The sequence below is a fragment of the Staurois parvus genome, unplaced genomic scaffold (assembly GCF_062004578.1).
Source record: "Staurois parvus isolate SC_StPar_1 unplaced genomic scaffold, SC_StPar_1.0 ptg000194l, whole genome shotgun sequence".
Lineage (NCBI taxonomy): Eukaryota > Metazoa > Chordata > Amphibia > Anura > Ranidae > Staurois > Staurois parvus.
In genome coordinates, this window is record NW_028317990.1 from 644,645 (window position 1) to 672,621 (window position 27,977).

At 44.6% G+C, this 27,977-nt stretch overlaps 1 protein-coding gene across 3 annotated transcripts in view; it reads left to right on the forward strand.

Annotated features, from left to right (window-relative positions):
- The window catches only part of MAPKAP1 (MAPK associated protein 1), a 307,717-nt gene that overhangs the window by 113,774 nt on the left and 165,966 nt on the right, over positions 1-27,977 (forward strand). For all 3 annotated transcript variants that reach the window (XM_089677866.1, XM_089677867.1, XM_089677868.1), the window contains one exon: positions 20,130-20,306. In XM_089677866.1, the coding sequence (XP_089533992.1) occupies positions 20,130-20,306 (177 nt within the window). The remainder of the gene's footprint in view (positions 1-20,129; positions 20,307-27,977) is intronic.

Here is a 27,977-nt window from a genome sequence, read left to right on the forward strand (position 1 = left end):
GGAGGTTAAATACCACCAAAATAAAGCTCTGTCACAAAAAAATAACAATTTCATATGGGTACAGTGTTGCATGACCGCGCAATTGTCATTCAAAGTGCAACAGCGCTGAAAGCTGGAAATTGGCCTGGGCAGGAAGGGGGTATAAGTGTCCTGTAGGCTAGTGGCTAATGCAGCCATCTCTGTCCAGGCCCGAAAAATGATACATCTCTTCCCCTACTTCCATCCTTAACTGGAGTTGGGTCCCGGTATGCCAATCCTAGAGGACACAGACACAGAAGGGAATGAAAAGGATATGTAGGCTACAGATGATTTTTCTTCCCTAGATTTTCACTAAATTGAAGATGGAGCTTCATGCAACATGCTTGCTAATGGTGAAAACCTTGCTATCTTTGCAGAAACCTTGATGTTGTACAAGTTGGCTGTTCTCCATCTCGCCATGCCCCTTTGGGTACAAAGAGACTTACAAACCCTGCAAAACATTCCCTGTTCTTGAACAGATAGTGTGCAGTCATTGATGACTGGGTCACTCCTGGAAGAATTTTCACTTCCCTCAAAATTTTTACTGAGCTTTATTGTCTGCAACGTATGCCCTTTGCATTGCAGTGCCTCTTTGGTGAATATCTGGACTACTTTATTGACGAAATCACCAGTGAAAAAAGTATGCTTTTACCTTGCAATAAGAAATGTTATGTTCTCTCGAACATGGCCTCTTTTTCTGGGTTTAGAAAGAGCTCCTTTCGTTCCTCTCATGTCTATTCCTCAAATTCTAAGCCTCCGCACTCCTTTTTGCTGCAAGCCCTGAACTCACAAACTGGCTAAATTCAGTTCTAAGTCTCCCTCTCGGTGACTTTTCAGTTGGGGGTACAGCTGTCAGCTTTCTCAGATGCCTGGTTTCAAGACATTGCAGACCTCCTGGTCAGGGATGTCTTCTATAGGGGGTACAGTTTGGAATTTCGCTCTCTCCCTCCTCCCTGATTCATGCCTTCCAAATTCTCCACAAAGGTTGGATAATCTGCATCCTGCCCTTCAGCAAATGCTCTCCTCGCAGGTCTTTGATCCTGTTCCCACAGGGAAATGGTTTCAGGCTTTTTACTTTGACCTGTTTGTGGTTCTGAAAGCTAAGAATGACATTCATTCTATCTTGGACCTGCAGTACTTGGATGTCTTTCTTCAGATTCTGAAGCTTTAAATGGAATCAGCCAGGTAAATCACTGCATTCCTGCAGCAGGGGGATCTACTTTCCATTTTTTCCTCACATCAGCAATTTTTATGTTTTGAGGTGGGTAGCTGTCACATTCAGTTTGTGGCTTTGCCATTCAGCCTCTCCAATTCTCCTCCTATCTTCACAAAAGTATTGACTCCTGTTCTGGCTCTTCTTTGCTGTCAGGTTATCCACATTTGTAAGCTACTTGGAATTGAAGGACGATTCCATCCAGGCTTTCAGGTTGTCCACATTGTAAGCTACCTGGACGACCTGATACTGAAATTTGATTCCATCCAGGCTTTGAATTACAGCATACAATGGACTGTGCAGACAATGCAGAACTTCGGGGGGATTCTCAGCCCTCATATGTCTGCAAGGGATCCAACTCGCCATCTGGAATACTTGGGAATGTGAACCAGGTCTTCCTCCCCTTGAAAAAGATCAGGTCCCTCCGCTGTCAAGCATTAATACTGCTATCCAGATGTCACCCTTTTGTGCACTTTTTCATGAGAGTACTGAGACTGATGGTAGCCTCATTCGAGGCAGTACTTTAAGCTCAGGTCCACTCCAGGCCACTGCAACTCAGCATCTTGTCTGTGTGGGAGAAACAAGCTCAGTTTCTGGACCATCTGGTGCGTCTGTCTCTCTCTGGACCTGCCTCTCTCTCTGACTTGGTGTGCTGGAGTCGGGGAAGTTGTGCCTTTCATTAACATTCTGAAACTCAGAGCCATTCGACTGTCCCTTCAGCACCGGACATCTCAATTTCAGGGGATTCTGCCCGCAGATTCAGTCAGACAATGCCACAGCCGTGAATTACATCAACCATCAAAGAGGCACCAGAAGTCGAGCATCTGAGAAGAAGTGGAAATTATTTTTACCTGGGCAGAGCAGTCAATGTCGTGATCACAGAGAGTGGAGCTTTCACCTGGAGATGTTTTTTAGGACCTTTGTCAAAGGTGGGGGACACTGCATGTGGGCCTTTTGGCATCCTGGATCAACAAAAAGCTGGACAGGCGTGTCACAAGTTAAGGGATTCAGGGGTCTCTGGCTTTTGCAGTAGATGCTTTGGTGACTCCATGGTATCAATTTCACCTGATTTATGCTTTTCCTCCACTAAAAGCTGCTTCCATGACTGCTCATGGATGGAATTGAAGGGCATTCTGGTGATTCTTGTGGCACTGAAGTGGCCCAGTAGGCCTTGGTACTTGGGCATTCTCCAGCTTCTGGTGAACTCCCTTTGGCCTCTTCCAAATCACACAGACATTTTGTCTCAAGCCTTGGTCTACCATCTGGCTTCTTGCTTGCTGGCTTTGATGGCCTGGCTGTTGAAGTCCAAAGTCCTGAGTGACAGAGGATTATTGGTTTCAGTTATCCCAACTCTTCTCCATGCTAGAAGACTTCATACCTGAAAGGCTTAGTTTGTGTGGTGCTAGCAAAAAAAGATTCATCCTAGACAACTTTTCAAAAGCTTCCTTTTGCTCCTCTCTGGGATCTTCCCTTAGCTGAACTTCTTAAAGTGTTTTTTCTTGTTACTATCACTTTCACTAGGCAAGTATCAGAGCTAGGCATTATCTTGTAAGGAGACCTTCTTTGTGTTGCACAAGGAGAAGGTTGCCCTGAGACCCAAAGCTTCTTTTCTGCCCAAAGTGGTCACCTTGTTTCACCTTAACCAGCATGTCAGTCTATCTTCTTTCTGTCCAGCTCCTAAGCATCTACGAGAGGTCTCTTTTTAGAGGTGGTTGGTGCTATACGTGTTTACATGTTGGTCTTTACATTTACAGATTCTCTTTGTTCTTCCTGAAGGCTCTTGTAGAGGGCATCCTGCTTCTAGTCCACCATCGCTAGGCGGATTGGATGGGTCATGGTTTAGGTGTTACTAAACCCATGACCCTACATTCGCTATATGTGGTCTCCCACAGTACACAGAACATGGAAATGCAATTATTTTAGTAAATATAAACTGCTAAATACCTTTTCTTATCAGCAGTATATAGCAGTCTTGTGACTTCTGTCAGTGTCCAGCCAAGCACTGGTTAAAGCTTGCAGGAGGAGTTTTTATTCTGCTCTGATTGTCCTATGAGGCTGAATAACCCCTGACCCTCTGTTTGAACAGCGCTGAACTACCCTGTGCTGATCCCATGCACCCTCCCAAAGAAAAAAAACTACTCTCTAGCAATATACACAAAACTGGGCATACGCAGGGTGACTCCTAGAGCTCTGTACTGTCAGCAGATGCATTGGGGACAGTAGAAGGAGGACCAGAGAAGACCGGATCCATCAGCCTTTTTAGACAATGCAGGGGATTAACTCCTTTGATGCCACAGTGAGTATAACAAGAATGCTTTACTACATATACAGACTGATTTTACTGTTGTGAGTTTAGTAATACTTTAAAGTGTTACTAAACCCAGGACCCTGCATTCACTATATCTGGTCTCCCACAGTACACACAACATGGAATTGCAATTATTTTAGTAAATATAAACTGCTAAATACCTTTTCTCATCAGCAGTTAGAACAGTCTTGTGACTTCAGCAGAGCACTGGTTAAATATTGTAGGAGGAGTTTTCTTTCAGCTGTAGGAGGATGTGAAACCTCTGACCCTCTGTCTGGACAGTGCTGATTGGCCCTGTGCTGATCACATGCACCTTCCCAAGAAAAAAAACCCTCTAGCAATACACACGAAACTGAGCATGTGACCACGGGTTCAGTGTGTATCAGGTGGTCATTTCAACAATAGGAGGGGGAGAAAAGAAAGGATCAAACAGCCTTTTACACAATGCAGAGGATTAACCCCTTAGATTCCACAGTGAGTATAACAAGCATGCTTTACTGCATCTACAGACTGATTTTACTGTTGTAGGTTTAGTAATTCAGCACCCCTGACGCCGGGCCTTCAGCACCCCTGACGCCGGGCCTTCAGCACCCCTGACGCCGGGCCCTCAGCACCCCCTGCCACCGGGCCCTCTGCACCTCCTGCCACCGGGCCCTCTGCGCCTCCTGACACCGGGTCCTCTGCTACTCCTGACGCCAGGCCCTCAACACCTCCTGACGTCGGGCCCTCATCACCTCCCGCAGCTGTGCACTCAACGCCTCCCAACGCCGGGCCTCCAGTACCCCTGACGCCGGGCCCACATCGCCTCTTATCACCATGTCCCATGGCTTGTCCAGCCACTGTGCCCACCGACGCCGTGCCACAACACCCGTGGATGCCGGCTTACAGCACCCACAGACTGCAACCAGCCAGCTGCGGCCCCAGACGCCCACCACTCCTTCTCCCCTCCTACGATCGGTCACTGATGAACTCCGACATGGCATAACGGACTCTCCCCATCCTCATGTCCTGACCGAAACCTCCCTCCTCTCTGACCCGATCAGAATTCTGCCCACCCTAGCATGCCACCTGCACTCCTCCTCGTTCTCCTCTCCTCCATCCCCAAACTTGCCTCCCTCTACCCCCCTACTCCCCCAAAACACCTCTACATCGCACCCTCACTTCTTCCCTCCCCCCTCTATGGCTCTCACCACCTCCTCCTATTATTCCACTCCCCCGCCGACCCACAAGCCACCACCAACCGACCCATGCGCTCCTGCACCTCCCATTCCCATGCCACCTTCCTCACCCTCCTCCTTCTCCTAACCGCCGGTGACATCTCCCCGAACCCTGGCCCTCCAGCTCCCCACTCCCCCACCCGGCACCCCCCTACTCACGCCAACCACCGCAACCCCCTCAATCTCATATCTGTCCCCCTCCTCCCCACATCCACCCCTCCCCTCTCGGTTGCACTCCTGAACGCCCGTTCGGTTTGCAACAAGCTCACCGCCATCCATGACCTCTTTGCCTCCCACTCCCTCAACCTCCCAGCGGTTACTGAAACCAGGATCCAAGCCACTGACTCCACCTCCTCTGCTGCCCTCTCCTATGGATGCCTCGTCTGAACCCATTTAACCAGACCGAGCTGACACAGAGGCGGAGGGGTCGGTATGCTCCTACCACCGCTGAGCACCTTCCAGGTCCTCCCTAACCCCCCCCCCCTCCCTATCCTTCTCCTCCCTCGAGGCCCACTGCATCCGGCTCTTCTCTCCCACCCCCCTACGGATTGCGGTAATCTATCGGCCTCCTGGTTCCGCATCCCCCTTCCTTGACGACTTTGCCGCCTGGCTTCCCTTCTTCCTCTCCTCCGAGCTACTGAACAACATCCTAGGGACTTCAATATCCCGATCAACGCCAACAGCCCGGCTACTTCCCAACTCCTCCTTCTAACCTCCTCCTTTGCGCTCACACAGCACACTCAGTCCTCCACCCACTCCAATGGAAACACCCTGGACCTCGTTTTCTCCCACCTCTGCACCCCCCACGACTTCACTAAAACCCCCTTCCCGCTCTCTGACCACCACCTCCTCACATTCTCCATCTCCTCCTCCCTCAACCCCCCCCCCCCCCGAAGCGTCTAACCATCACCCGCAACCTCCGCAATCTGAACCCGACCCATCTCCACCCAGCAGCTGACCGTCTATGACAGTATCCTCCCTCTGTCATGCCCTGACCTGGCCACTACTGCATACAACGACTCACTGTCGGCTGCCCTTGACTCCCTGGCACCCCTAACCACACGTAGCATTAGACCCCGACCGCTTCAACCCTGGCAAAACGACCACACGAAATGCCTCAAACGTCGCAGTCACGCGCTGGAGCGCTTATGGCGCAAATCCAGATCCCCTCCCGCATTCTCCCTCTATAAAGCCGCCTACCTCGCCTACACCACTTCCCTCCACGCCGCCAAGCAAGCCTATTTCATAACCCTTATCCGCACCCTCTCCACCTGTCCTTGTTGGCTCTTCTCCACTTTCAAATCCCTGCTCTCTCCCCCCCCCCCCCCCCACCCAGCACCTCACTCACCGCCCACGAGATTGCCACTTACTTCCAAAACAAGATTGACGCAATCCGTAAGGACACTTCGCTTCTTCAGCCCAACTACCCCGAGGAGGTCTCTAAGGTCTTCACTGAAGCCCGCCTCACCACCTGCCCCCTGGACCCTATCCCCTCACAGCTCCTCCAGTCACCCCCCCCCCCCATCATTCGCTCCCTCACCCACATCTTCAATCTCTCCCTCTCCACCGGCACCTTCCCCTCCCCTCTAAAGTACGCACACATTATTATTATTATTATACAGTATTTATAAAGCGCCAATAGTTCGCTCAGCGCTGTACATTACAAAGGGGGACAGAACATGTGACAGAACAATACCAATACAATGCAAAACATCTTTCGTGCTTACAATCTAGGAGGGAGGGGGTGGTGGCACAGGAGGAGATAGCTGTGGGGGATGGAGTGGTAGGAAGAGTGGAGGAGGTCGGCAAGTTAGCAGGGGGTGGGGTGGGCTTCCCTGAATAGATGGGTTTTCAGGGTGCGCCTAAAGTCACCCCCATACTCAAAAAACCCTTCTTGACCCCACTAACCTTAACAACCTTAGACCCATCTCCTTGTTGCCCTTCACTTCCAAGCTCCTTGAGCGCCTGGTCTACAATCGCCTAAGCACCCACCTCACTGATAACCTCCTTGATCCCCTACAGTCTGGCTTCCGCCCCCTGCACTCCACCGAAACCGTCCTACTTAAAATCACCAATGACTTGCTAACTGCCAAAGCCAATGGCCACTATTCTATCCTCCTGCTCCTCGACCTCTCCGCGGCCTTCGACACTGTTGACCACCCTCTCCTCCTTGCCAAACTGCACTCCCTTGGCATCAAGGACGCTGCTCTCTCCTGGTTCGCCTCCTACCTTTCCCAACGCTCCTTCTGCGTCACCTACAACACTGCCACCTCCCCCTCCCTGTCGGGGTCCCCCAAGGCTCTGTCCTCAGGCCCCTCCTCTTCTCCATCTATACCTCCTCCCTTGGCAAACTTATTCACTCCCACGGCTTCAATTACCACCTCTATGCCGACGACACCCAAATTTACTTTTCCACCCCCCACCTCACTCTCTGCCCGCATCGCCCATCTCCTAAACGACATATCAGACTGGATGTCGCTCCATTTCCTCAAACTTAACCTATCCAAAACCAAGCTTCTGGTCTTCCCCACACCCCGTGCCCCCCCCACCCCATCCTCTCCATCACTACTAACAACGCCACCATCTCTCCCACCCCACACACCAAAGTCCTGGGTGTCACCCTGGACTCCCACCTCTCCTTCCTACCCCACATCCAACTGCTATCTAGATCTTGCAGGCTCCACCTCCGCAACATCTCCAAGATACGCACATTCCTCACCCCAGACACCACCAAACAATTCGTACACTCCCTCATCATCTCACGCCTGGACTATTGCAACTCCCTTCACACTGGCCTACCCAAACGAACGCTATCCCCACTCCAGTCGATCCTAAACTCAGCGGCCAGACTCATCCACCTCACCAAGCGCTCCACATCTGCCTCCCCCCTCTGCCAATCCCTTCATTGGCTCCCGATTGCCCAACGCATCAAGTTCAAGCTGCTAACCCTGACCTACAAGGCCATTCACAATGCCGCCCCGAACTACATAACTGACCTGATACCCAGATACTACCCTACCCGTGCCCTCCGCTCCTCACAGGACCTCCTGCTCTCTAGATCCCTGGTCTCCTCCTCCCACGCCCGATTGCAGGACTTCTCCAGTACTTCCCCCATCCTCTGGAACTCCCTACCCCAATCCATCAGACTGACATCTACCCTCCTCACCTTCAGGCGCACCCTGAAAACCCTCCTCCTTCAGGGAAGCCTACCCCAACCTCACCTAACACCCGACCTCACCTAACAACTAACCTCCTCCACTCCACCCACCACTCCATCCCCCACAGCCTTCTCCTCCTGTGCCACCTTCCCCTCCCTCCTAGATTGTAAGCTCGAAAGAGCAGGGCCCTCAAACCCCTCGTGTAGTGTATTGTTACTGTCTTGTCTCATGTTATGTCCCCCTTGCTACTGCACAGCGCTGAGCATACCCTTTGGCGCTATATAAATAATAATAATAATAAATAACACTTTGATGTCTAATCACTAGAAGATAAGGTTCCTCCTTTTCCCATTAAGGTGCATCCCACAAGATCTGTGAGGGTTTCTTGGGCTTTTCAAGATTAAGCATCTGCTTTATAGATATGTAAGACTGCCACCTGGTCCTTTGCTCACATATTTGACAAAATTTACCAGATTTTACCAGGTGGATGTTTCGACTTCTGCTGATGCTGGCTTTGGCCATAAGATCTGCCTGTTGGCATTTGTTTGCTCTGTTGCTCCTCCCTCATTTTTTATATTGCTTTTGGATGCCCCAGTCATTTACAACTATGCCTGTGTCCTGCACTCAAGAAAAAAGGATGTTTTATTAAAATCTCTTTCTTGGAGCACAGTACATGACCCTTGCTTCTACTTCTGTTAACCCTTTGCTTGCTAACTTATGAGGTTTCTAACAATTCTGTTTACCAGTGTTTTATGGATTTTACGAGTAAGTCCAAAATCATTTTATGAGGGAGTAGTGTTGTAATGAAAAGAGCTAAACCAAACCTTGTCCTTGTACAAGCTGAAAGTGGTTTTCGAGTAGTCTTACACATGGCGAGTATGAGAGAGTGAACACCAACTCATGTTGATCAGTATAATTTCACAACAGAAAGGGTTCCAACTTTGTTGAACGTAATCATCACTGAATTTTGTGAAACAAGCTTAAAATGGAAGAAAATCCAATAAAAATGTTTTATTTTGCATGTTCATAACTAGGCAGGATACTGAAATGCAAGTAAAAGCTGTCCCATGGTGGAACATTTTAACGTTGACAATGACTTCTGTAGTGCTGACTGCGTGAGAAGGGAATGCCCATTAATTAGTCCACCCAGGTCACCAAAGAATTTGAGAAAATTGATACTGACAAATATATCGGTTTTAATTCCACGTTAGCAATCCATTCTGTAGAAATGTACAGCCCCCGCTAATATTAATGTGTCATTATTACTTGCCGGATCTAATAATAAATATCTCTTAAGCATGACAAGTTAGTATAGATCAGCCAGAAGGGGCAAATTCACCCAGCCGCCTCAGAAGCAAAAGGTTTTGGGAATTAATTGAGGGAATTTCAAATCAGGTTGCAAGCAAAATAACTCAGTGCCACATTCAATCAATAGCCAGAGTAAATCAGCTACTTTTAATTCCCGAAAATGATCCATATAGATCAAGCAAGCAATTAAACAATTAGCATGCACTTTGAGATTAATTAATTTTCACATCAATCATGCAGTTAAAACTTGGAATTCTAAAAGGGGGAGATGGGAGGCTGTTGTGGGTAGAGGTCCCTGCTTATGTGCTGTGCATGCCACAACCATGAGTGATTACACTTGTGCTTGTTATTGGTTTATATTTGAACTACCTAGTAAAGAAAAGATGTCATTTAAACCAAGTTCTCATTATTGCATATTTAGGCGTGTAAAGCTGCTGAAATTTGTAAGATCCTGATATTACTGTAGAGATCTAATGTCAATTCCTTTGGTATAACAGTGTTTAAATGGCAATAATGAGGCTAATTTATGCAACCGTTTCTTGTTGGAGTTTATGCTTTGTAATTGTACATTATTGGACACTGGATGAAGTTTTCTAGAACCGATGGGTTATACTGCCACCTTCAGGAGAATTAGACATTGGCAAAAGGAAACTGTAAAGACAGCCCAGAATAGCCTGCCACTTTTTTTGCTGGTGTTCTCAGAATAACTGACTTCTCTCTGTTCTGAGTGAGGCAAATCTTTAAATTTTTTTTTTTTTTAAACAAGACAGTTTTTTCAGTTGTTGTAGATCCACTGGGGCTTCTGTGTGCAGCTTCCAGATAGGTCAGTTCTTGGCTTGCCCTGGAGAATCATACCCAGATCACTCTCTGGGTACTGGGTCCTGCATTTGACACTTACCTAGGCACATGTGCAATGTGTTGAGTTAGCTGCAGGATACTCTGCAGGTGCAAGGCCGAGGTCTGATGGAACTCAGTCCCTGAAGACCCCTAGGGTCTAGGGGGTCTGCCTTCCAGATGGGTGAAAAATGCTTTATAGGGCTTGTTAACACCCTGCCTATCAGCCTGGGTGGGTTGCCATCAAAGGAGGGTGACAGTAGAGGATCACATACTGTTTAAAATCATTGCCATTCATTTGTTTCCTGGCCTCTTCACTGGGCCTCCTACATCTGGCTCACATTGCTTTGGTGCGCCATATTGAGAAGCATGCATGGATTCGCCTCACCCTTTCCTGCCTTCCCAGTTATCTGCACCAGCAATCTCTTGGCATGTGTTATTTGGCCTCCCTGTTGTCTTCAGTGACAGTCACAGGTGGTGTTAACTCCTGCTTTTCTGGTTTGGTCCACTCTTCTTTGTTGAGAGAGAAATTTTCTACTACCTTGTCACAAGTTATAGTTCAGCATTTCAGTTTTGTAGGAATCTTCACCTTTTCCTCAAAGTTTTCCTCAGGTTTTCCTCTGCTGTTTCTCATTCAAATATGGAAGACAAATATGTTTTGTAAGGTTCTGAGGACTCAGCACATGAGTAGGGTCAAAATGTTGACATATCTCCATAGCTTAAAAACGCCATTTCAGTCCTTATTGACGCAGTGCGTCTGTGCTCTGACTTAGAGCTTGCCTGTGTTGACCTTGCCTGGGCTCTGCTGGGTTTCAGAGCCAAGCCTGGAACCCAGTTCATTTGTAAGCCCTGAATCTCCAAATCTACAAAGACTGGTGGGAACCTTGCTTACAGTGATAGGTGCTTCAACTTGTTGGGCATCTTTTGGCCTTTGCAGCCATCTGGTCTCAGGACATTTCAGATGCTTGGGTCCAGAACATTGTTCCTAGAGGCTGCAAACTAAATCTTCAGCCCATGCCTCTACCATGCTTCATGTTGTCAAACAGGCCTACATCTCCATTGTCAAACAGGCCTACATCTCCACAAAGATTGGTGGATCTTCATGTTGCTATGGAGCAACTCCTCTCCCAAGGGGTTTAACCATGATTCCAGAGGGAAAGGGGTTTCAGGGTTTCTCCTTTACTTGTGCACCACCCTCAAAGTGAATGGAGACATCTTCCCTATACTGGATCAAAAGATTTTCAACAGATTTCTTAGGGTTCAAAATTCCATATGGAATCAACCTGATCAGTCATTGCTTCCCTCCATCTAGAAGATTTTCTGACCTGTGTGGATATGCAGGATGAGTACTTACACCCCCAATCTTCCAGACATATCCTAAAACTTCAGAAATCAACAGTAAAACCATCTAATTGCTTGGAGTAACTGGGTTTGGTCCTAGATACAGCACTGTCTTAGGACTTCCTTTTAACCAAATAAATACAAACTTTCTGCTTCCTTGCTAGGACTCTACAGTCTAGGAGCCAACTAACCCATCAGTGTCACAAGGTTTTAGGCCTGATGGTGGCCTAATTCAATGCAGTCCTATATGCCCAATTTCATTTAAAAAAATGTATATTATATAGGGCGCGCTTGTTGGAGCCCAACCTCTGTAGCTGTAGGATAAAGGTGCCAGATGGATATCAGGAATGGATGGATGGGAACAGTAACACTGAGGCAGCTCCTCTTAGAGTGGAAGCAAGGCTCTAATGCAGTAACAAGAAAAGAGAGGAAGGTGCCTTTAAGTGCAGTATTGACCATTTATTTAGTAAACAATGGATAAAATGCACTTACAAGATAAATAGTTAAAAAGACTCATCATGTGATGTATTAAGATCCAGGTAGGACTTTCAGCCGTCCAGCAGCAAACTCTGTCTGTAGGATCAGGATGTGCCTGTGCATCAAAATGAAGCTAGGAGAGCAGAGTCGGATGTAGGAGGTGAAGGGGACGGTAATGCATTTTGGAACATGCTCAATAGGCTCCTTCTTTAGACCTCAAGATCATTTTGATGCACAGGCACATCCTGGACTCTATTTCCTGATCCTATAGACAGAGTTTGCTGCTGGACGGCTGGATGTCCCACCTGGATCTTAATACATCAAACAATGAGTCTTTTCACCTATTTATCTTGTAAGTGCAATTTATCCATTGTTTACTAAATAAATTGTCAATACTGCACTTAGAGGCACCTTCCTTTTTTTTTCTTTTCCAATTTCATTCAAGACTGTTTCAGCTCAACTTTATGGCAGCGCAGTATAGGCAGCCTCTGGACCACTGAATATGCCCCACTCCCAAAACCAGACTTCCCTTAGCCTGGTGGATAATGGGTCTGGCACTGGTGGATAATGGGTCTGGCACTGGAGACCCTTCCTCCCAGTAGTCTGGAAGGTTCTCATTGGACACCAGCCTCTGCTGGATACCAGCCTTGTCAGGCTGCAGAGGAGTCCTTGAATACTCTCTCATCTTCCAATCAATGTTCTTGAGCTCTAAGTGATTTGGTTGTCCCTTCAACACTGGACCTCCCATTTCCAGGGTCATCCTACCAGGATTCAGTTGAACAACACCACGATGATTGCCTCTATCAACCACCAAGGAGGAACCAGAAATCTTGTGGCTCAAAAAGGATCAGATTTGATTCTCGCTTTGGGCGGAAAGTCTTGTTTCAACCCTGTTCACTGTACATATCCTGGGTATGGAAAATGTCAGACAGACTTAGTCATCAACATATGGACTCTGGAGAGTGGTCTCTTCACCATGAGATATTTCAAGACTTCTTTTGCAGGTGAGAGACCTTCTGTCTTTCAGGTTGAACAACAACCTGGACAAATTTGTCTCCAGGTCCAGGGATCCTCTGGCCTTCAGGATGGATGCTCTGGTGAACTCTGTGAAATCAGTTTAACATGATTTGTGTCTTTCCTCTTCTACTTCACAGGATTGTGATGGAAGGCATCCCGGTGATTCTTTTCACACCAAATTGACCCAGGCAGCCATGGTTCTTACCAGGCTCCTGGTGGACACTTCATGGGCCCTCCAAGTTCATCCTCCATGTTTCTTAGTTGTTGCCTTTAATGTTAAGGGGCAAGAACACAGCCTTGAATACAGACTGTGTGCGTTCAAGGTCTTTCACCCTTCCCTTGTTGCCTGACAAAATTCTGTGCAGGCAAGTCCGTACTGATGATGTGTGTTCAGTATCCTATATCCTTTGTTACTATTAAGAAATATAAATTAAGTTTTTGTGCCCGGAGTTCAGCTTTAGGTTTTCCTAATATACATGCTTTCATACCACTTTCCTGATTTTAAGTGGTTTTAAAGTCAAAAGGTTTTTTTACCTTATAGCATTACCTGCATTAAAGTGGTTCTAAAGCCTCAAGGTTTTTTACTGGGATGAAAAAAAAAAATGGATTCCCGTTTCAAGGTGACTCCTTTCTCTTACAGCATCCTATGGAGCCACCCTTACATGCAGAGACTAGAGTTGTATCTCCCTACACTATGTGCATCAGTAGAAACAAACAGCTCTGTAGCCTATGATGGCAAGGCACTTCCCTGCTCCTCCCTCGCTCCTCTCCCCTCTCTTCTCCAAATTTACAGACTGAATGGAGATTGTACTGTCCACTGTTCTCTTCCTGTGAAGGCTACAAGTTTAGGGAAGCAGCATCTAGACATCAGGAGCCAGTAGCATTGAAAGTTGTGAACTGCTGGAGTAAGAATTTTTACAAATAGTTTACTGGGGAATTTTTATTTTCTTGTGTTCGTGTGTGATAAACTAACAAATGTTGAGGGTTTGATACTACTTTAACCAGATCCTGACCAGCCTATAGCAGTTTGACAGCTGGGTGGGATTTTTGTCATTGTAGGTGGACATCATATGACATCCTCCCAGAATGAGCATTGTGCACAGCTGCTGGATACAGATAATGACTGATTAGTGTACCGGCCCACTGCCGGTACAATGTGATTTCTGTGATCAATCGGAGCAGATCACATTCCAATTGTAAACAATACATGGCTTTGATGCATGCCTTTCATTGTTTCAATTGTGTTGTTAGAGTTGATTGGTCACAGTGATTACATGGTACAGACAGAGCCAATCACAGCCCATCTGTACCATGTCTTTAGCTGCGGCCAATCACAGTTAACACAACAAAACAAACTAAGAATCAATTTAATTCATTACAATGCTTGCTTATGTGTGTAAAAAAAAAAAGAAAAGCCTGATCACTTCCCGAGAGTAGTACAATGTTACTATAGTAGAATTATATTACAGTGGTCACAGTGTGTTTAACCACCTCCTGCCCACCATATAGTCCAATGGCGGGCGCAAGGTGGTTCTTTCGTTCTGGGAGGACGTCATATGACGTCCTCCCATTCTCACTGCGCATGCACGGCTCAGGGAGCGCGCAGCGCGGCGATCGACGGTGCGCTGTGTCCCTCGGACACAGCGGATCACTGATCTACGGAAAGAGTCGAAGATGTCGGCTCGGTCATGTGATCAGCTGTGTCCAATCACAGCTGATCACATGTAAACAGGGAAATGCCAGTTATCGGCATTTCTCTCCTCACGAGCTGTCACGCTGACAATTGCTGGAAATTGGCCTGAACAGAAAGGGGGTATAAGTGCCCTGTAGCCAAGCGGTTAAAAAAAAAATCATAAAGGAAATAAATTTAATAAAAAGAAAAAAAATTAAACATTTTTTTTTTCCATACTACCACTTGTCAGTGTCTCCAATCACCGCCACACCAGTTATATGATGACGCTGTACTGCACTGCTGACAGTAAGTAAAAAAAAAAAAAGTGAACCTTTTTGTTTTTTTAAATTTCTTAATTTTCCCAAAAATTATGACAGATAATTACAACTTCAAAAAATCGTCATTTTTCGGCATTTACTAAATACCTTGGACTGTCTACTTTCCAAAAAGGGGTCATTTAGGCAGCAGAGAGAAAAAGAGAGCCACTATAAAGATTCTGGCAGATGATGTTAAGTCTAAATAGTAAATATCAGTCAAAATAAGAAATAATTTTTTTAGGATTATCAAAAACTATGACTGCAGCACCTGCAATGGTAGCTATTGCGTCATGGGTCCTCAACATGCACAGGTAGTGTTGCCAAAGAGGTTGCCCTAGAGTGTGTGTGTATATGTATATATAGCTAATGTTAATTGGCCAGTCATGTGGGTGGGCCACTGAGGCCAGCCGGACCACCTACAGTGGCACCTGGCTCTCAGCTCCTCCGGCGTCCTCATGGTGGTTACTTCCGCCCTCGCCAAACTGCGTGGATGGCAGAGCGTTTGCACTACTGTTTAGACTTAACATCTTTATGGTGGCTCTCTTTCTTTCTGCTGCCTTCTGTGAGACCCTTAAAAATACGGTTAGACATATGTACTTTGTCCATTTGATTCAGTGCTGAATGTCCTCATTTACTACTAGATTTTAGAGTTTATCTTGTGAACACTCCTCCCCCCTCTTTTTGTGTAGACTTTGTCCTGGGTGTTAGCCTCTCTCGGCCTGCTGTGTCGATCCATCTCAGCTCCTTGTGGGTCTAAGGCCAGACTTCAGTGGATATGAGGGTCTTCCAGGGCAAACTTTAAAATATAAAATATTTTGTACCGTACACTCTGGTAAATATTGTAAGTGATACAGTTCTCCAGTTATGATATGAATATTTTGCTATACAAATATCTTTTTCCATATACTTCTATATATTGTTTGCTTGTTCAGACACCTTCACCACTATCCCTGATGAAGATTATTCGATAATCAAAGTGTGTTGGGAAATTTGATCTTCTACTTATACTTCTTATGGTTGTTATCCTTTTGGCTGTGACAAAGTCCCAGGAAAGATATTTTTTCATGTTCGATTTTGAAGAGATGGGGCAGCCTTGAACCCATAGGCAACTCACCTTGCCTTTTTAGATTTTATAACTTTCCTACAGACTAATCACTGATTTGAGTTATTTTCACCAAAGAAATGCAGCAGAATACATTTTGGCCTAAATGTATGAACAATTATTTATTTGCAAAATTTTATAACAGAAATGAAGAAAAACACGTTTTTTTTTCACACCTTTCTGTCTTTTTTTCAATTATTTGGCAAAAAAATAAAAAAACCCAGTCGCATTTGTGTGAAAAAAATGTCATTTTTGTACAATGTTGCATAACCATGCAATTGTCTTTCAAAGTACGACTGTGCTGAAAATTGGCCTGGGCAGGGTTTTGAAGCGGTTAAGACTGAATAGCAATAAAATAAATACATTGACTGTAATTTGAGAGCTAAGAACATTTGGCAATACTTCTACTCTTTTTTTTTTTTCCAAGCATGTCTTTCTTCAGCCACCTTTGCTGCTTGGCATTGCACTTCAAATAGTTTTTTTATCACAGTAGAAGTTCCGCTAGCATCCCGGCAAGCGGCTGTGTTTGTAAGCCTTGGCAGCCGGTGCTTTCTGAGGCTAGCTCTCTGCAGAGATTACCAAGCACATTGTTTCTGTAGCATGTATGATTGAGATGCTGAGCACAGCATATATCATTTTAATGAAACCTTTTGAACCTCTCTCTTTTATTTGGATGAAGCATTTCCATGGAATGTTTAGCAGCCGATGTTTCCCCCGACACTCTGCATCACTGAGTTATGGCTCTGTCTCTTCAGCGCAGCTGATTTTATCCACATTATGATCATGTCCCCATTGTCTCTCACAAGCACGCAAAGAGAGTTTGAACTGCTGCTTTTATGGCCACTTGTGGCTGGCGCCTCGGGCACTCTCTGGCCCGTCCTTATGTTTGGCTGGGCATATAGCAGCAAGCCCCGCATTTCCAGCAGAGAGCTGATCTTGTGCAAATGCTAAAGTAGCAGCTTGATTTGTGTACTCTTCTACCCTTCAAAAGTTCAAAATACAAATTAGAGATTTTTTTTTTTAATAAAACTGAAGGAAGCGATCTGAAAGTGTAAAACATAGAAGCTAGTCATATTTACAGGACCAGTCTGGGTTTATTATTACAGGTACTTATACAGCATTGACAATTTATGCAGCCCTTTACATACAGCATATATTGTACATTCACATCAGTCCCTGCCCTCAGGGAGCTTACAATCTAAGGTCCCTACTTCACATGTCTTTGGAATGTGGGAGGAATTTGTGGTAGACCTGGAGGAAACCCACACAGGCACAGGGAGAATATGCAAACTCCAGGCAGGTGGTGCTGTGGTTTGGATTCGAACCAACGACCCCAGTACTGCCAGGCGGAAGTGCTAACCATTAAGCCACTGTGCTGCTCATTTTTATAATTGTGTTCATACAAGTAGAGCTTTCTTTTGGTAGTATTTAATCACCACTGGGGTTTTTAGCAGAGCATGCAAACTTCATGCAGGTAGTGCCGTAGTTAAGATTCAAACCGATGACAGTGCTGCCCAGCGGAGGTGCTAACCACTTAGCCACTGTGTGGTTACATTGATTTTTGGTATAGGTGGAGCCTGGTGGACAACTTATATGTCTTGAATTCTCTAACGCAGCCTTTTAGTGGGAATAATGCCCCTTACACTGGTGGCCAGTGGGGAAAATGCCCTCCTTACAGTGGTGATCATATTGGCTCCCTTACAGATGGCTAAAAAATTATTGGTGTTATGCTGATGGCTCTGCCAAGTGGCGTTGGCTCTGAAACTATGCAGACACCATTAAATGGGAGGTCAGTCAGTCTCAAGTAACCCCAAGCAACCTCTGGAAGAAGCCTGGTTGAGTGTGTCTGCTCTAACTGGTAAGAGGATTGGAAGAGCTAAACTATGAGTAAAGATTAGCTGAATTAAATGTATTCTCTCTTGCAAAGAGGCGATTTGATCACCATGTATAAATACATAAGTGGTCCATATAGGGAAGTTGGTGTAGAGTTATTCACTTTCAGGTCATTAAAGAAGATAAGGGGGACACTCTTTACGTCTGGGGGGGAAAAGAGATATAACCTCTACATACAGAAAAGCTTCTCCACAGTAAGAGCTGTGGAAATGTAGAATAGACTACATCAAGAACTAATTCTGGCTAGCTCAATAGATTGTTTTAGAAAATAGCTGGATACATTCCTAAATGCACAATTGGATGCTAACATTTTATACGTAAGAACACCAGGAGTGGTAGTTCCAGGAAATATCCGATTGTCTTATGGGAGATCCCTTGCTTGAGAAAATTTGATTATACTTTTTTGGGGTTTTTTGCCTTCTTCTGGATTAACTGTGGATAGAGGATTGTGTACAATGTGTATATATTTTTTCCTGTTGTTTGAACTAGATGGGCTTGTGTTTTCTTTTCAATTTAACTATGTAAAAAAAGAGATCTCATCCAATCCAATCACAGTGGTCACAAATCTAAACAGTGTAGCGTTAAAAGTAGTAAGCCTGCCCCTTCTCCTTACAACAGAGGAAAGGGAGGAACTAATGAAGGACACATTCATTTGTTAGTTCTAGATCAGCAGCAGCAGATATTTAAGGTTGTGGATAGTTTTTACCCTTACCACCCCTTCCACTTGTTCTTGTATATCTCAGGTCCATGTCTCTGTCTACAGTGACTGTATATAGTAACCCCTATACCGCCCATATTCTGCACATTTGAACATTTACCCCTTCATTTCTATCCTAATGTATGTGACCTGTAAAGTAACCCCTTCTCCTCCTCCATATATGCAGGACCCATACATTTATTATCTTTAGCATACTAATACCAGCAAAATCTATTTATCTGTCTATCGATTTGTGTACTGATCTCATCTATCTAAAAAATGTTATCTTCCCTCCAAGGTATCTTTTGTAAACTACAAAAGATAAGGAGAGTTTGTGGTCTCGGGGTATACCGTATTAAAACAATCTACTGAGCTATCCAGAACCAATTCTTGAGGGAGTCTATTCCACATTTTGACAGCTTTTACTGTGAAGAAACCTTTCTGTATGCAGAGGTTAAATCTATTTTTCCTCCAGATATAAAGAGTGCCCCCTTGTCCTTTGTAATGCCCTAAAAGTGAATAACTCTACACCGAGTTCACTATATGGACCACTTATGTATTTATACATGGAGATCATATCCCCCCTTAGTCTTCTGTTCTCATGCTCCAATTCTGTGGTGTAGTGTGATAGCTCTGAACCATGCCTAAAACAAAGTAGAAAAGGTGGTCCTGGGCACAGTTCACTTGTGGTCCAGTATGGTTCACTACTAACCTATGCATGTCTGGGAACACCTGTTTTAAATTACTATGTGAGCACAGACCAGTGGGGAGGGCAATTGTGCACAGCCATAGTTATATAGTTCCGATAAACCGTGCCCAGTGTGAGTACACCTTCAGTTACCCTTGAAATTGAATATCAGATTTATTTGGGTACAGTGTTGCTTGACTGGGCAAGGCCTTCTTCACACAGGGAATATGTACATACACCAGATTCATGCGGCTAGAATCACAGGTGCATGCAAACAGCTGTGGCCGCTAAGCCTGTGCAAAACAATGAAAAAGTTGAAAGGAGCCTTTGCGGTTTGCATGCATCTGCATAGAGATTAGGGATGAATCCACATATCTGGATGCAGAGTAATTGGTCCAGAGTCAGATATCTGTCCTCTAACCTCGGGTAACCACTGGTTGTGAGGATACAAGTGAACAATGGGTCCTCTCAGCTGTCATTGTTTTGTAGTCTTGAGTGGCTGCAAAAATCTGCAGTATATACATAATGGTCTGCAGGAAGGAGGCCTAGTTGTAAGTAATCCCAGTGTGGTCAGTTTTCTTCATAGCATTCTACTTGGGAGCACAGCTTGCCTGTACTCCAGTGGTCAGGTTTGTGCTGACAAGCCCCCCTTGCAGAGCTAAATACTGGGAAGATCAGTGTACTGCTGTTTCTCTGGCTCCTGCTGACATATATTTGTATTTATAATGTTTTTTGATATTCTGTATATACTGTACACACTGAAAAGTTTGGTCTTACATTTCTGTTTTAAACTAAATGGGTTTTAAACTTAAAAAAAAACAAAAAAAAACTTTGTTGACCACATCTGCTTTGTGGTGTTCTTTTTGCAGTGATAATGTGGATGCCTACTGCCTGCACATTGCGGAGGATGATGGAGAAGTGGACACAGATTTCCCCCCTTTGGATTCTAATGAGCCTATACATAAGTTTGGTTTCAGCACCCTTGCTCTGGTCGAGAAGTATTCTTCTCCAAACCTGGCTGCCAAGCAGTCGCTCTTTGTACGGATGTAAGTATTCATTTTGTGGAATTCCTGAAAAAGTAAACAGTATAAACACTAATTTTATTCAGATTCATAGTAAAAGTTGGATTAGAAATGCTGGTTTGAAGAAGTGGAGCTGGAGAATGATAGGAGAAGTATGATTGTATGTTGGATACTGCAGATCTACATTTATGACAGTTTTCCTTACTCAAGGTTTCACAATTTAGCTTGTGTTTTTCTTCCTGTCATCCCATTTCAGAAGTAACTAGATCTCCATCCGCTTGCCCTCCAGATGAGTGAACCCCCCCCCCCCCTTTATAACCAGGCCATTTTTTGCGATATGGCACTGCATTACTTTAACTGACAATTGCTCAGGCATGCAACGCTGTACATAAATTTAATTTGTCACTTTTTTTCCCACAAATAGAGCTTTTTTTTGGTGGTATTTGATCACCTCTGTGGTTATTATTTTTTGCACTATAAACAAAAAAGGACAGAAATTTTAGGAAAAAAACCCAAAACATATCTTTGACTTTTTGCTATAAAACACATCCAATAAAAAAAATAAAATGTCTTCAAAAATTTAGGCCAAAATGTACTCTGCTACCTGTCTTTGGTTAAAAAAAATAAGTGTATATTATGTATTCACCAGAAGTGGCATCTGTATAATTATTTAGCCATTTGAAAAACTAAAATCACAAGCACATACACAGATGCACCTCCAGTTTCTTACAGGGAAGCTGGAAGAGACCAGCGGCACATCTGCACAGCCTAGGGCAGTGGTGGGCAACCTTTTTTTTCAACTGAGCCAAATCTCGCCAAAACCACGATTGAAATTTATTTTGAGAGCCACATTTTTAAAACTGAAAATACATCTCCCATATAGTAATTCATCCCCCATAGTAATTCATCCCCCCTATAGTAATTCATCCCCCATAGTAATTCATCCCCCCTATAGTAATTCATCCCCCATAGTAATTCATCCCCCATAGTAATTCATCCCCCCATATAGTAATTCATCCCCCCATATAGTAATTCATCCCCCATATAGTAATTCATCCCCCATATAGTAATTCATCCCCCATATAGTAATTCATCCCCCATAGTAATTCATCCCCCATATAGTAATTCATCCCATATAGTAATTCATCCCCCATATAGTAATTCATCCCCCATATAGTAATTCATCCCCCATATAGTAATTCATCCCCCATAGTAATTCATCCCCCCTATAGTAATTCATCCCCCCTATAGTAATTCATCCCCCCTATAGTAATTCATCCCCCCTATAGTAATTCATCCCCCCTATAGTAATTCATCCCCCATATAGTAATTCATCCCCCCTATAGTAATTCATCCCCCATATAGTAATTCATCCCCCCTATAGTAATTCATCCCCCATAGTAATTCATCCCCCATATAGTAAGTCCCCCCTGTGTCAGTTCACTTACCTTTGCTCCGCGCGTTCCTCTCGCCGTGTTCCCGCGCCGTTCTGGTCTTCAGGGCGGACTGTGAGAGGAGAAGAGTTCATCACGCTGCCCCGCCTACATCCTGGCTGCCCCGCCTACATCCTGACAGCTGCAGAGTCCTGACTTTTGGGGCGGCCGCCCGAGAGGAGGGAGGGGGCGGCCGCCCGAGAGGAGGGAGGGGAGGGGGCGGCCGCCCGAGAGGAGGGAGGGGAGCGGGCGGCCGCCCGAGAGGAGGGAGGGGAGCGGGCGCCCGGCACACAGAAGAGCCGCATTTAAGTTTGTAAAGAGCCGCATGTGGCTCGCGAGCCGCGGCTTGCCGACCACTGGCCTAGGGGATTTGCTTGTGTGCACACAAATGCCACCAGCTTCTGGTGGATGGGCACTGTAGTGCCCCGTAGCATTTGTGCACGTGTTTGGAAACACATGTACAGCAAGCGAGTGGCTTAGTAACACTGCCTCCTGGGAGGGCTGTAATTTACCAATCCAAAGAGGTGGCAGGGCCTGTGCTAGGCCAGAAACCCAGAAGTTCTACCTTGCTGCACATAAGGAAACCAAATGGTAAAAAATAGAATTAAGTTTGTTTAGCATCTGCGGAAGAGAGGAAGAAGGGACGAAGTTAGACATTGTTGTGTAGGTCAGCTACGTTCTGCTCTAAAGTAATCCCATTCCTGAAATTCTAATTTAAGTGTAATAATTTAAATGCAAGCAGTGTAAGTACCTTAATTTGATTTGATATCAGTCTATTAAAGTCCCTGGACAGCAAAGATCAGAGAGGGGGAAGGAGAAGCAACACAAGGAGTCAAACGAGTGTTGCCTTACAAGAAGCATGCTGCAGAGGGAGAGGTGAGCTCAAATGTATGCTGCTTCACCTTTCACTGTGCTGTCCCAGGGTGGAGTTGTGGAAAAGTTTTCTAAGTAAGGCCCCTTTCACATGGGTGGACCGTTTGTCCGTTTTTCATCCATCCGTTGACGGATGAAAAAGGGACAGCAATGTATTTCTGTGGACCAGCGGATGTGAATGAATGATCATCTGTTTACCATCCATATACATGCGTGTCCTTTACAGTACGTTTTTTTTTAAACATAAAAGGGAATGTCCAAATCCGTTGAAATGGAATAGAACTGATGTAAACGCATGCCATATGCTGACATCAGGTCCGTTTATGTCAGTTTTTAGGCAAGAACATTTTTTGTTTATACTTTTGTCACCTCTGATTGGTCTCTGCAACAACTAAGTAAAAACCTATGAAAAAACGGATGTAGACTGATGTAAACTGAACTGAAAACTGATGTATAAACTGATGTAAACTGAGCATGTTTTTCCCTTGAAAAAAACATGACTGATTGGATGATGCTCGTGTAAAAGGGGCATTAAAGTGAAACTGCAGCTGTAGAAGTTCAGATTCCCCTCTCTGCCACACAGGACTGTGCTATGTGAACAAGCTGTGTAAATCTTGAGAGTGAATGGGCAGAAAAAAAAATTCTTTAGGCGGGTAAAACAGCTCCCATAACAGTATGCATTTTATTTGTGTATTTAGCTGTTTTGCCTGTATTCAACTTTCCTTTTTTTTTAATACAGCTAGTGTAAGTACCTGTGTTTGATCTGGTAGCAGCCACTTGCAATGCCCTATACAGCAACTTCTTCTGACAGGTAACATGCTGATAGAAAGAGTGCGAAAAGATGACCTTACCAGTCTGTTGCTGCTCTATTGCTGCCCAGTCACAATCTGCAGTAAGGAGTTAAGACACTGTATTAACTGTGAAAGAGAAAGTTTTGTCATCAATCTGGTTTTTTGTCTGACAGGGGTATGGAAGTCTCAGGATTGGTTGGGCATAAATAAAAATCCAAAGTTCAAAAAAGAGAATGCGTGGCATGTATGTTACTGAGGGAGGCAGGTAGGCAGGCATCAGCTTTTACAGTATGAAGAGGTTCCACAAGAGGTTTTTAACTTAAAGATGAATTCCAGGTATGGTATGTTTTTCATAGTTACATTGGTCCAATGTAACTATGTATATACAGTTGCAAGAAAAAGTATGTGAACCCCTTGGGATTACGTGGAGTTTTGCATGAATTGGGCATAAAATGTGCTCTGAACGTCATCTAAGTCACAACAATAGAACACAGTCTGCTGAACATAATACTACACAAACAGATGTTGCCATGGTTTAATTGCACATAACATGTAAACATTCACAGTGCAGGGAGGAAAAAGTATGTGAGGCCCTAGCTTAATGACTTCTCCCAGAGCTAATTGTAGCCAGGAGTGAGCCAACCTTCACTCCAATCAGTGTGATGATATTGGATGAGTTGCTGACAGCTGTCCTGCCCTTAAAAAACACACACCTGTTTTGGGTTTACTGGTTTCAAGAAGCACTGTCTGATGTGAACCATGCCTCGCAGAAAAGAGCTCTCAGAAGACCTACGATCAAGAATTGTTGACTTGCATGAAGCTGGAAAGGGTTACAAAAGTATCTCCAAAAGCCTTGATGTTCATGTGTCCACGGTAAGACAGACTGTCTACAAATGGAGAAAGTTTAGCACTGTTGCTACTCTCCCTAGGCGTGGTCGTCCTGTAAAAATGACTGCAAGAGCACAGCGCAGAATGCTGCATGAGGTAAAGAAGAATCCCAGAGTGTCAGCTAAAGACCTACAGAAATCTCTGGCACATGCTAACATTTTTGTTGACACATCTACAATAAGGAAAACATTAAACAAGAATGGAGTACATGGGAGGACACCACGGAGGAAGCCATTGCTGTCCAAAAAGAATATTGCAGCACGTTTGAAGTTTGCAAAAGAACACCTGGATGTTCCACAGCACTGCTGGCAAAATATACTGTGGACAGATGAAACCAAGATTGAGTTGTTTGGGAAGAACACACAACACTATGTGTGGAGAAAAAAAGGCACAGCACACCAACATCAAAACCTCATCCCCACTGTAAAACATGGTGGAGGGAGCATCATGGTTTGGGGCTGCTTTGCTGCCTCAGGGCCTGGACGGATTGTTGTCATTGATGGGAAAATGAATTCCAGAGTTTATCAAGACATTTTGCAGGAAAACGTACGACCATCTGTCCGCCAACTGAAGCTCCGCAGAGGATGGGTGATGCAACAGGACAATGACCCAAAGCATACAAGTAATTCAACAAAACAATGGCTGTAACAGCACAGAATACGCCTTCTGAAGTGGCCCAGTCAGAGTCCTGACCTCAACCCGATTGAAATGTGGTGGCATGACCTTAAGAGAGCGATTCACACCAGACATCCCAAGAATATTGCTACACTGAAACAGTTTTGTGAAGAGGAGTGGTCCAAAATTACTCCAGATCGTTGTGCAGGTCTGATCTGCAACTACAGGAAACGTTTGGTTGAGCTTATTGCTGCCAAAGGAGGGTCAACCAGTTATTAAGTCCAAAGGTTCACATACTTTTTCCTCCCTGCACTGTGAATGTTTACATGTTATGTGCAATTAAACCATGGCAACATCTAATGTTTGTGTAGTATTATGTTCAGCAGACTGTGTTCTTCTATTGTTGTGACTTAGATGACGTTCAGAGCACATTTTATGCCCAATTCATGCAAAACTCCACGTAATCCCAAGGGGTTCACATACTTTTTCTTGCAACTGTACTATACCTGGCCAATCCACCTGGAAATCACTGAAGTAGACATTGCTACTCCAGTGATCTCCACTTGCTCCCTGGTCCCATGCTGAGTGACCAGCCTGATACATTCTGAACACAGGAGGGCAGCCGCTCAGCACAGGCACCATTCAGAGAATGCTTTGCATTGTCTCTGAATGAATGCAAAGCATTCTCTGATTGGACAAGGTGGAGAGGCGAGTTGGTGATGTCATGCTCTCTACCTTGTTCAATCATAGAACGCTTAGCTAATTTAACACATGTAACTAGGGCCAGATTTTTAGCTCAATTAGGGTCTGCACCACCCAACATAGTTATAATCTGGGGTGCTTTCAGCTTTCCACTCTCATTTATTTCAAATCAAAAGGATAAAGGTATTGGTGCCAATACTAAGCATTTGGATGAGTACTCTCGTGAAAATGATCTGATACTTGAAACTGATACCTGTGCGGTGCATACAAAATGAATTGCACTCAAACTGCACTGCAAAGAACCGCATGTGCTTTGAACTGAAATCGCTACTTCAGCTGAAGTAGCAGTGCAGTTCCTGTCTGAATCATGTGGTTTCCCTGCGGGTGCGGTGCAATTTGAGGCCTTCATTTTGTAATCGCATTGCAAATTGCACTGCACCCATAGGGAAAACCACACGTGATTCGGACAGGAATTACACTTCATTCCTGTTCAAATCACATGGGATTCTTTGCAGTGCGACTTGAACCCATTTATTTTGTATGGGTGCAAATTGCACCACAAGGGTATCCTAAATCGGTATCAGACGAGCACTTGACCACAAGTATCGGTACTCATACTCGCCAATAAAAAAAAACGGTATTGTTGCAAGCCTTAAAGGTACTTAAAAAGATCTTGGTAATTGACCATTTTGCACAGTTACTGCTCATTTGTGATAAACCACATGAAGCTGCTGTTGGCCAAGTTGCTTTTAGCCTTTTGTATTTGTGGAAATAAAGGAGAGTAAGTTACACTCGATATTATTATAAATGTAGGCAGTATTAAAGGAGATGGAAAACCTAGTTGCTTGACTGCCTCTGTTATTTGTAATTACCACTTCGTTAGTTGACTGTCTCTAGTTAGTGCCGAAATCTCCTGGGACCATTGTTTTTAGGTGGTCTGCAGTTATTAAGAGAATAGGTTTTGGAGTGTTCGCTGGGGTCATGACTGAGTACACACATTAACCTAAGTTCACAAAGCTAACACAGGTGGATAAATAACTGAGAACGCTGCGTCCAATGAGATATGAAAATTGCAGTCATGAAATAAAGATACCTATCCTCGTGTTAAGACTTTGTGAATTGAATGTTTTGCATTCCTTCCAAACATGAGCTTGTAACCAGAAACAGCAGTGATAACTGGGCTGAAATGTAAAACGACCATTAGCTCTGTGCCTGGTGACTTGTTTTTGATGTGTGACTTTGAGGATGATTAGGCTCATTTCAGGCTTTAAATGGTAACATGCGTGTTTATTCAGAGTAAACCAGGAATCTCTGGTTACTAATGTTAGACTTAGCAGCTATTTTAGCCCTTTTACCAATTACCTGAATGTTTTGATCCATGGAAAACCCAGGCCCACCCAGAGGTAGACAAGTCTTCAGTGAGGAGAACAGAAAATAATTAGAAATGTTATTCCAGCATAACATTTGGGTTGTATATGTTAAAACATAGTATTGCATGATTTTGCGTTTTTGCTATTTTGTAAGATGAAATTGTATAATTTAGGTATAGAAGATTTCTTCTGTGTGTTGAGACAACTGTTCAAATGTAAACGAATATACTGAAGACTGTGAGCCATACAGTATACAAAAACTAAGAGCGCCGCTCAAAGCCCTTCAAAACTCCCCCATGCAGTCCAAAGCACAGATTGGGTGCCAACGTTCAAACAAGCTCATCCAGGCTAGTGGAAACAGATTGGAAGACAGTAGAAATGTTGCACACCCAAAGGCAGCCACTATTTAGAGAGGTAAAGGTACAGCTTCATCCTGAACTCCTCCTGGCTATGCTCCTCTGACCAAGGAGCAAAGTCAGGAGGAGTTCAGGGTGAAGCTGTATCTATACCTCTGTATAGTGGCACGGTTCCAGTGTGTGAAGTTTCCACCTTCTGTCTTCCAGTGTATCAAAGACCATTTACATAATTCCGTCTTTATATGTAAAGCTGGTCATATACACGCTTAGAGCTAATTTATGCACTGTGCAGTGACAGATGCTTTACTGTACTGTAAAACGTCTGCCACCGCAAGGACACACAGAAAACCATTCTTTCCTGTGTGTCCCATTCACATTGCAACACATCCTGGGGCTGTGCAGCAGCATGCTTTCATAAAGTGCAGACATGCTGCATTTTATCATAGTGTACTCTACACAATTGCATGGCACTGTACAGCAGTGCAGCACATTGCGCTGCTGTACATTGCCATGAATGAAGTTTTGTACACTTTTGTACACTTCGCTTGAAGTGTACAAATTTTGTACACTTCAAATAAAGTTTGTTCAAAACAAGGAGGGGAAGTGGGATGCACTAAATCATGCACCACGCTGTCCCCTATCGCAGTTAGGAAGAGGCAGCTGCCTA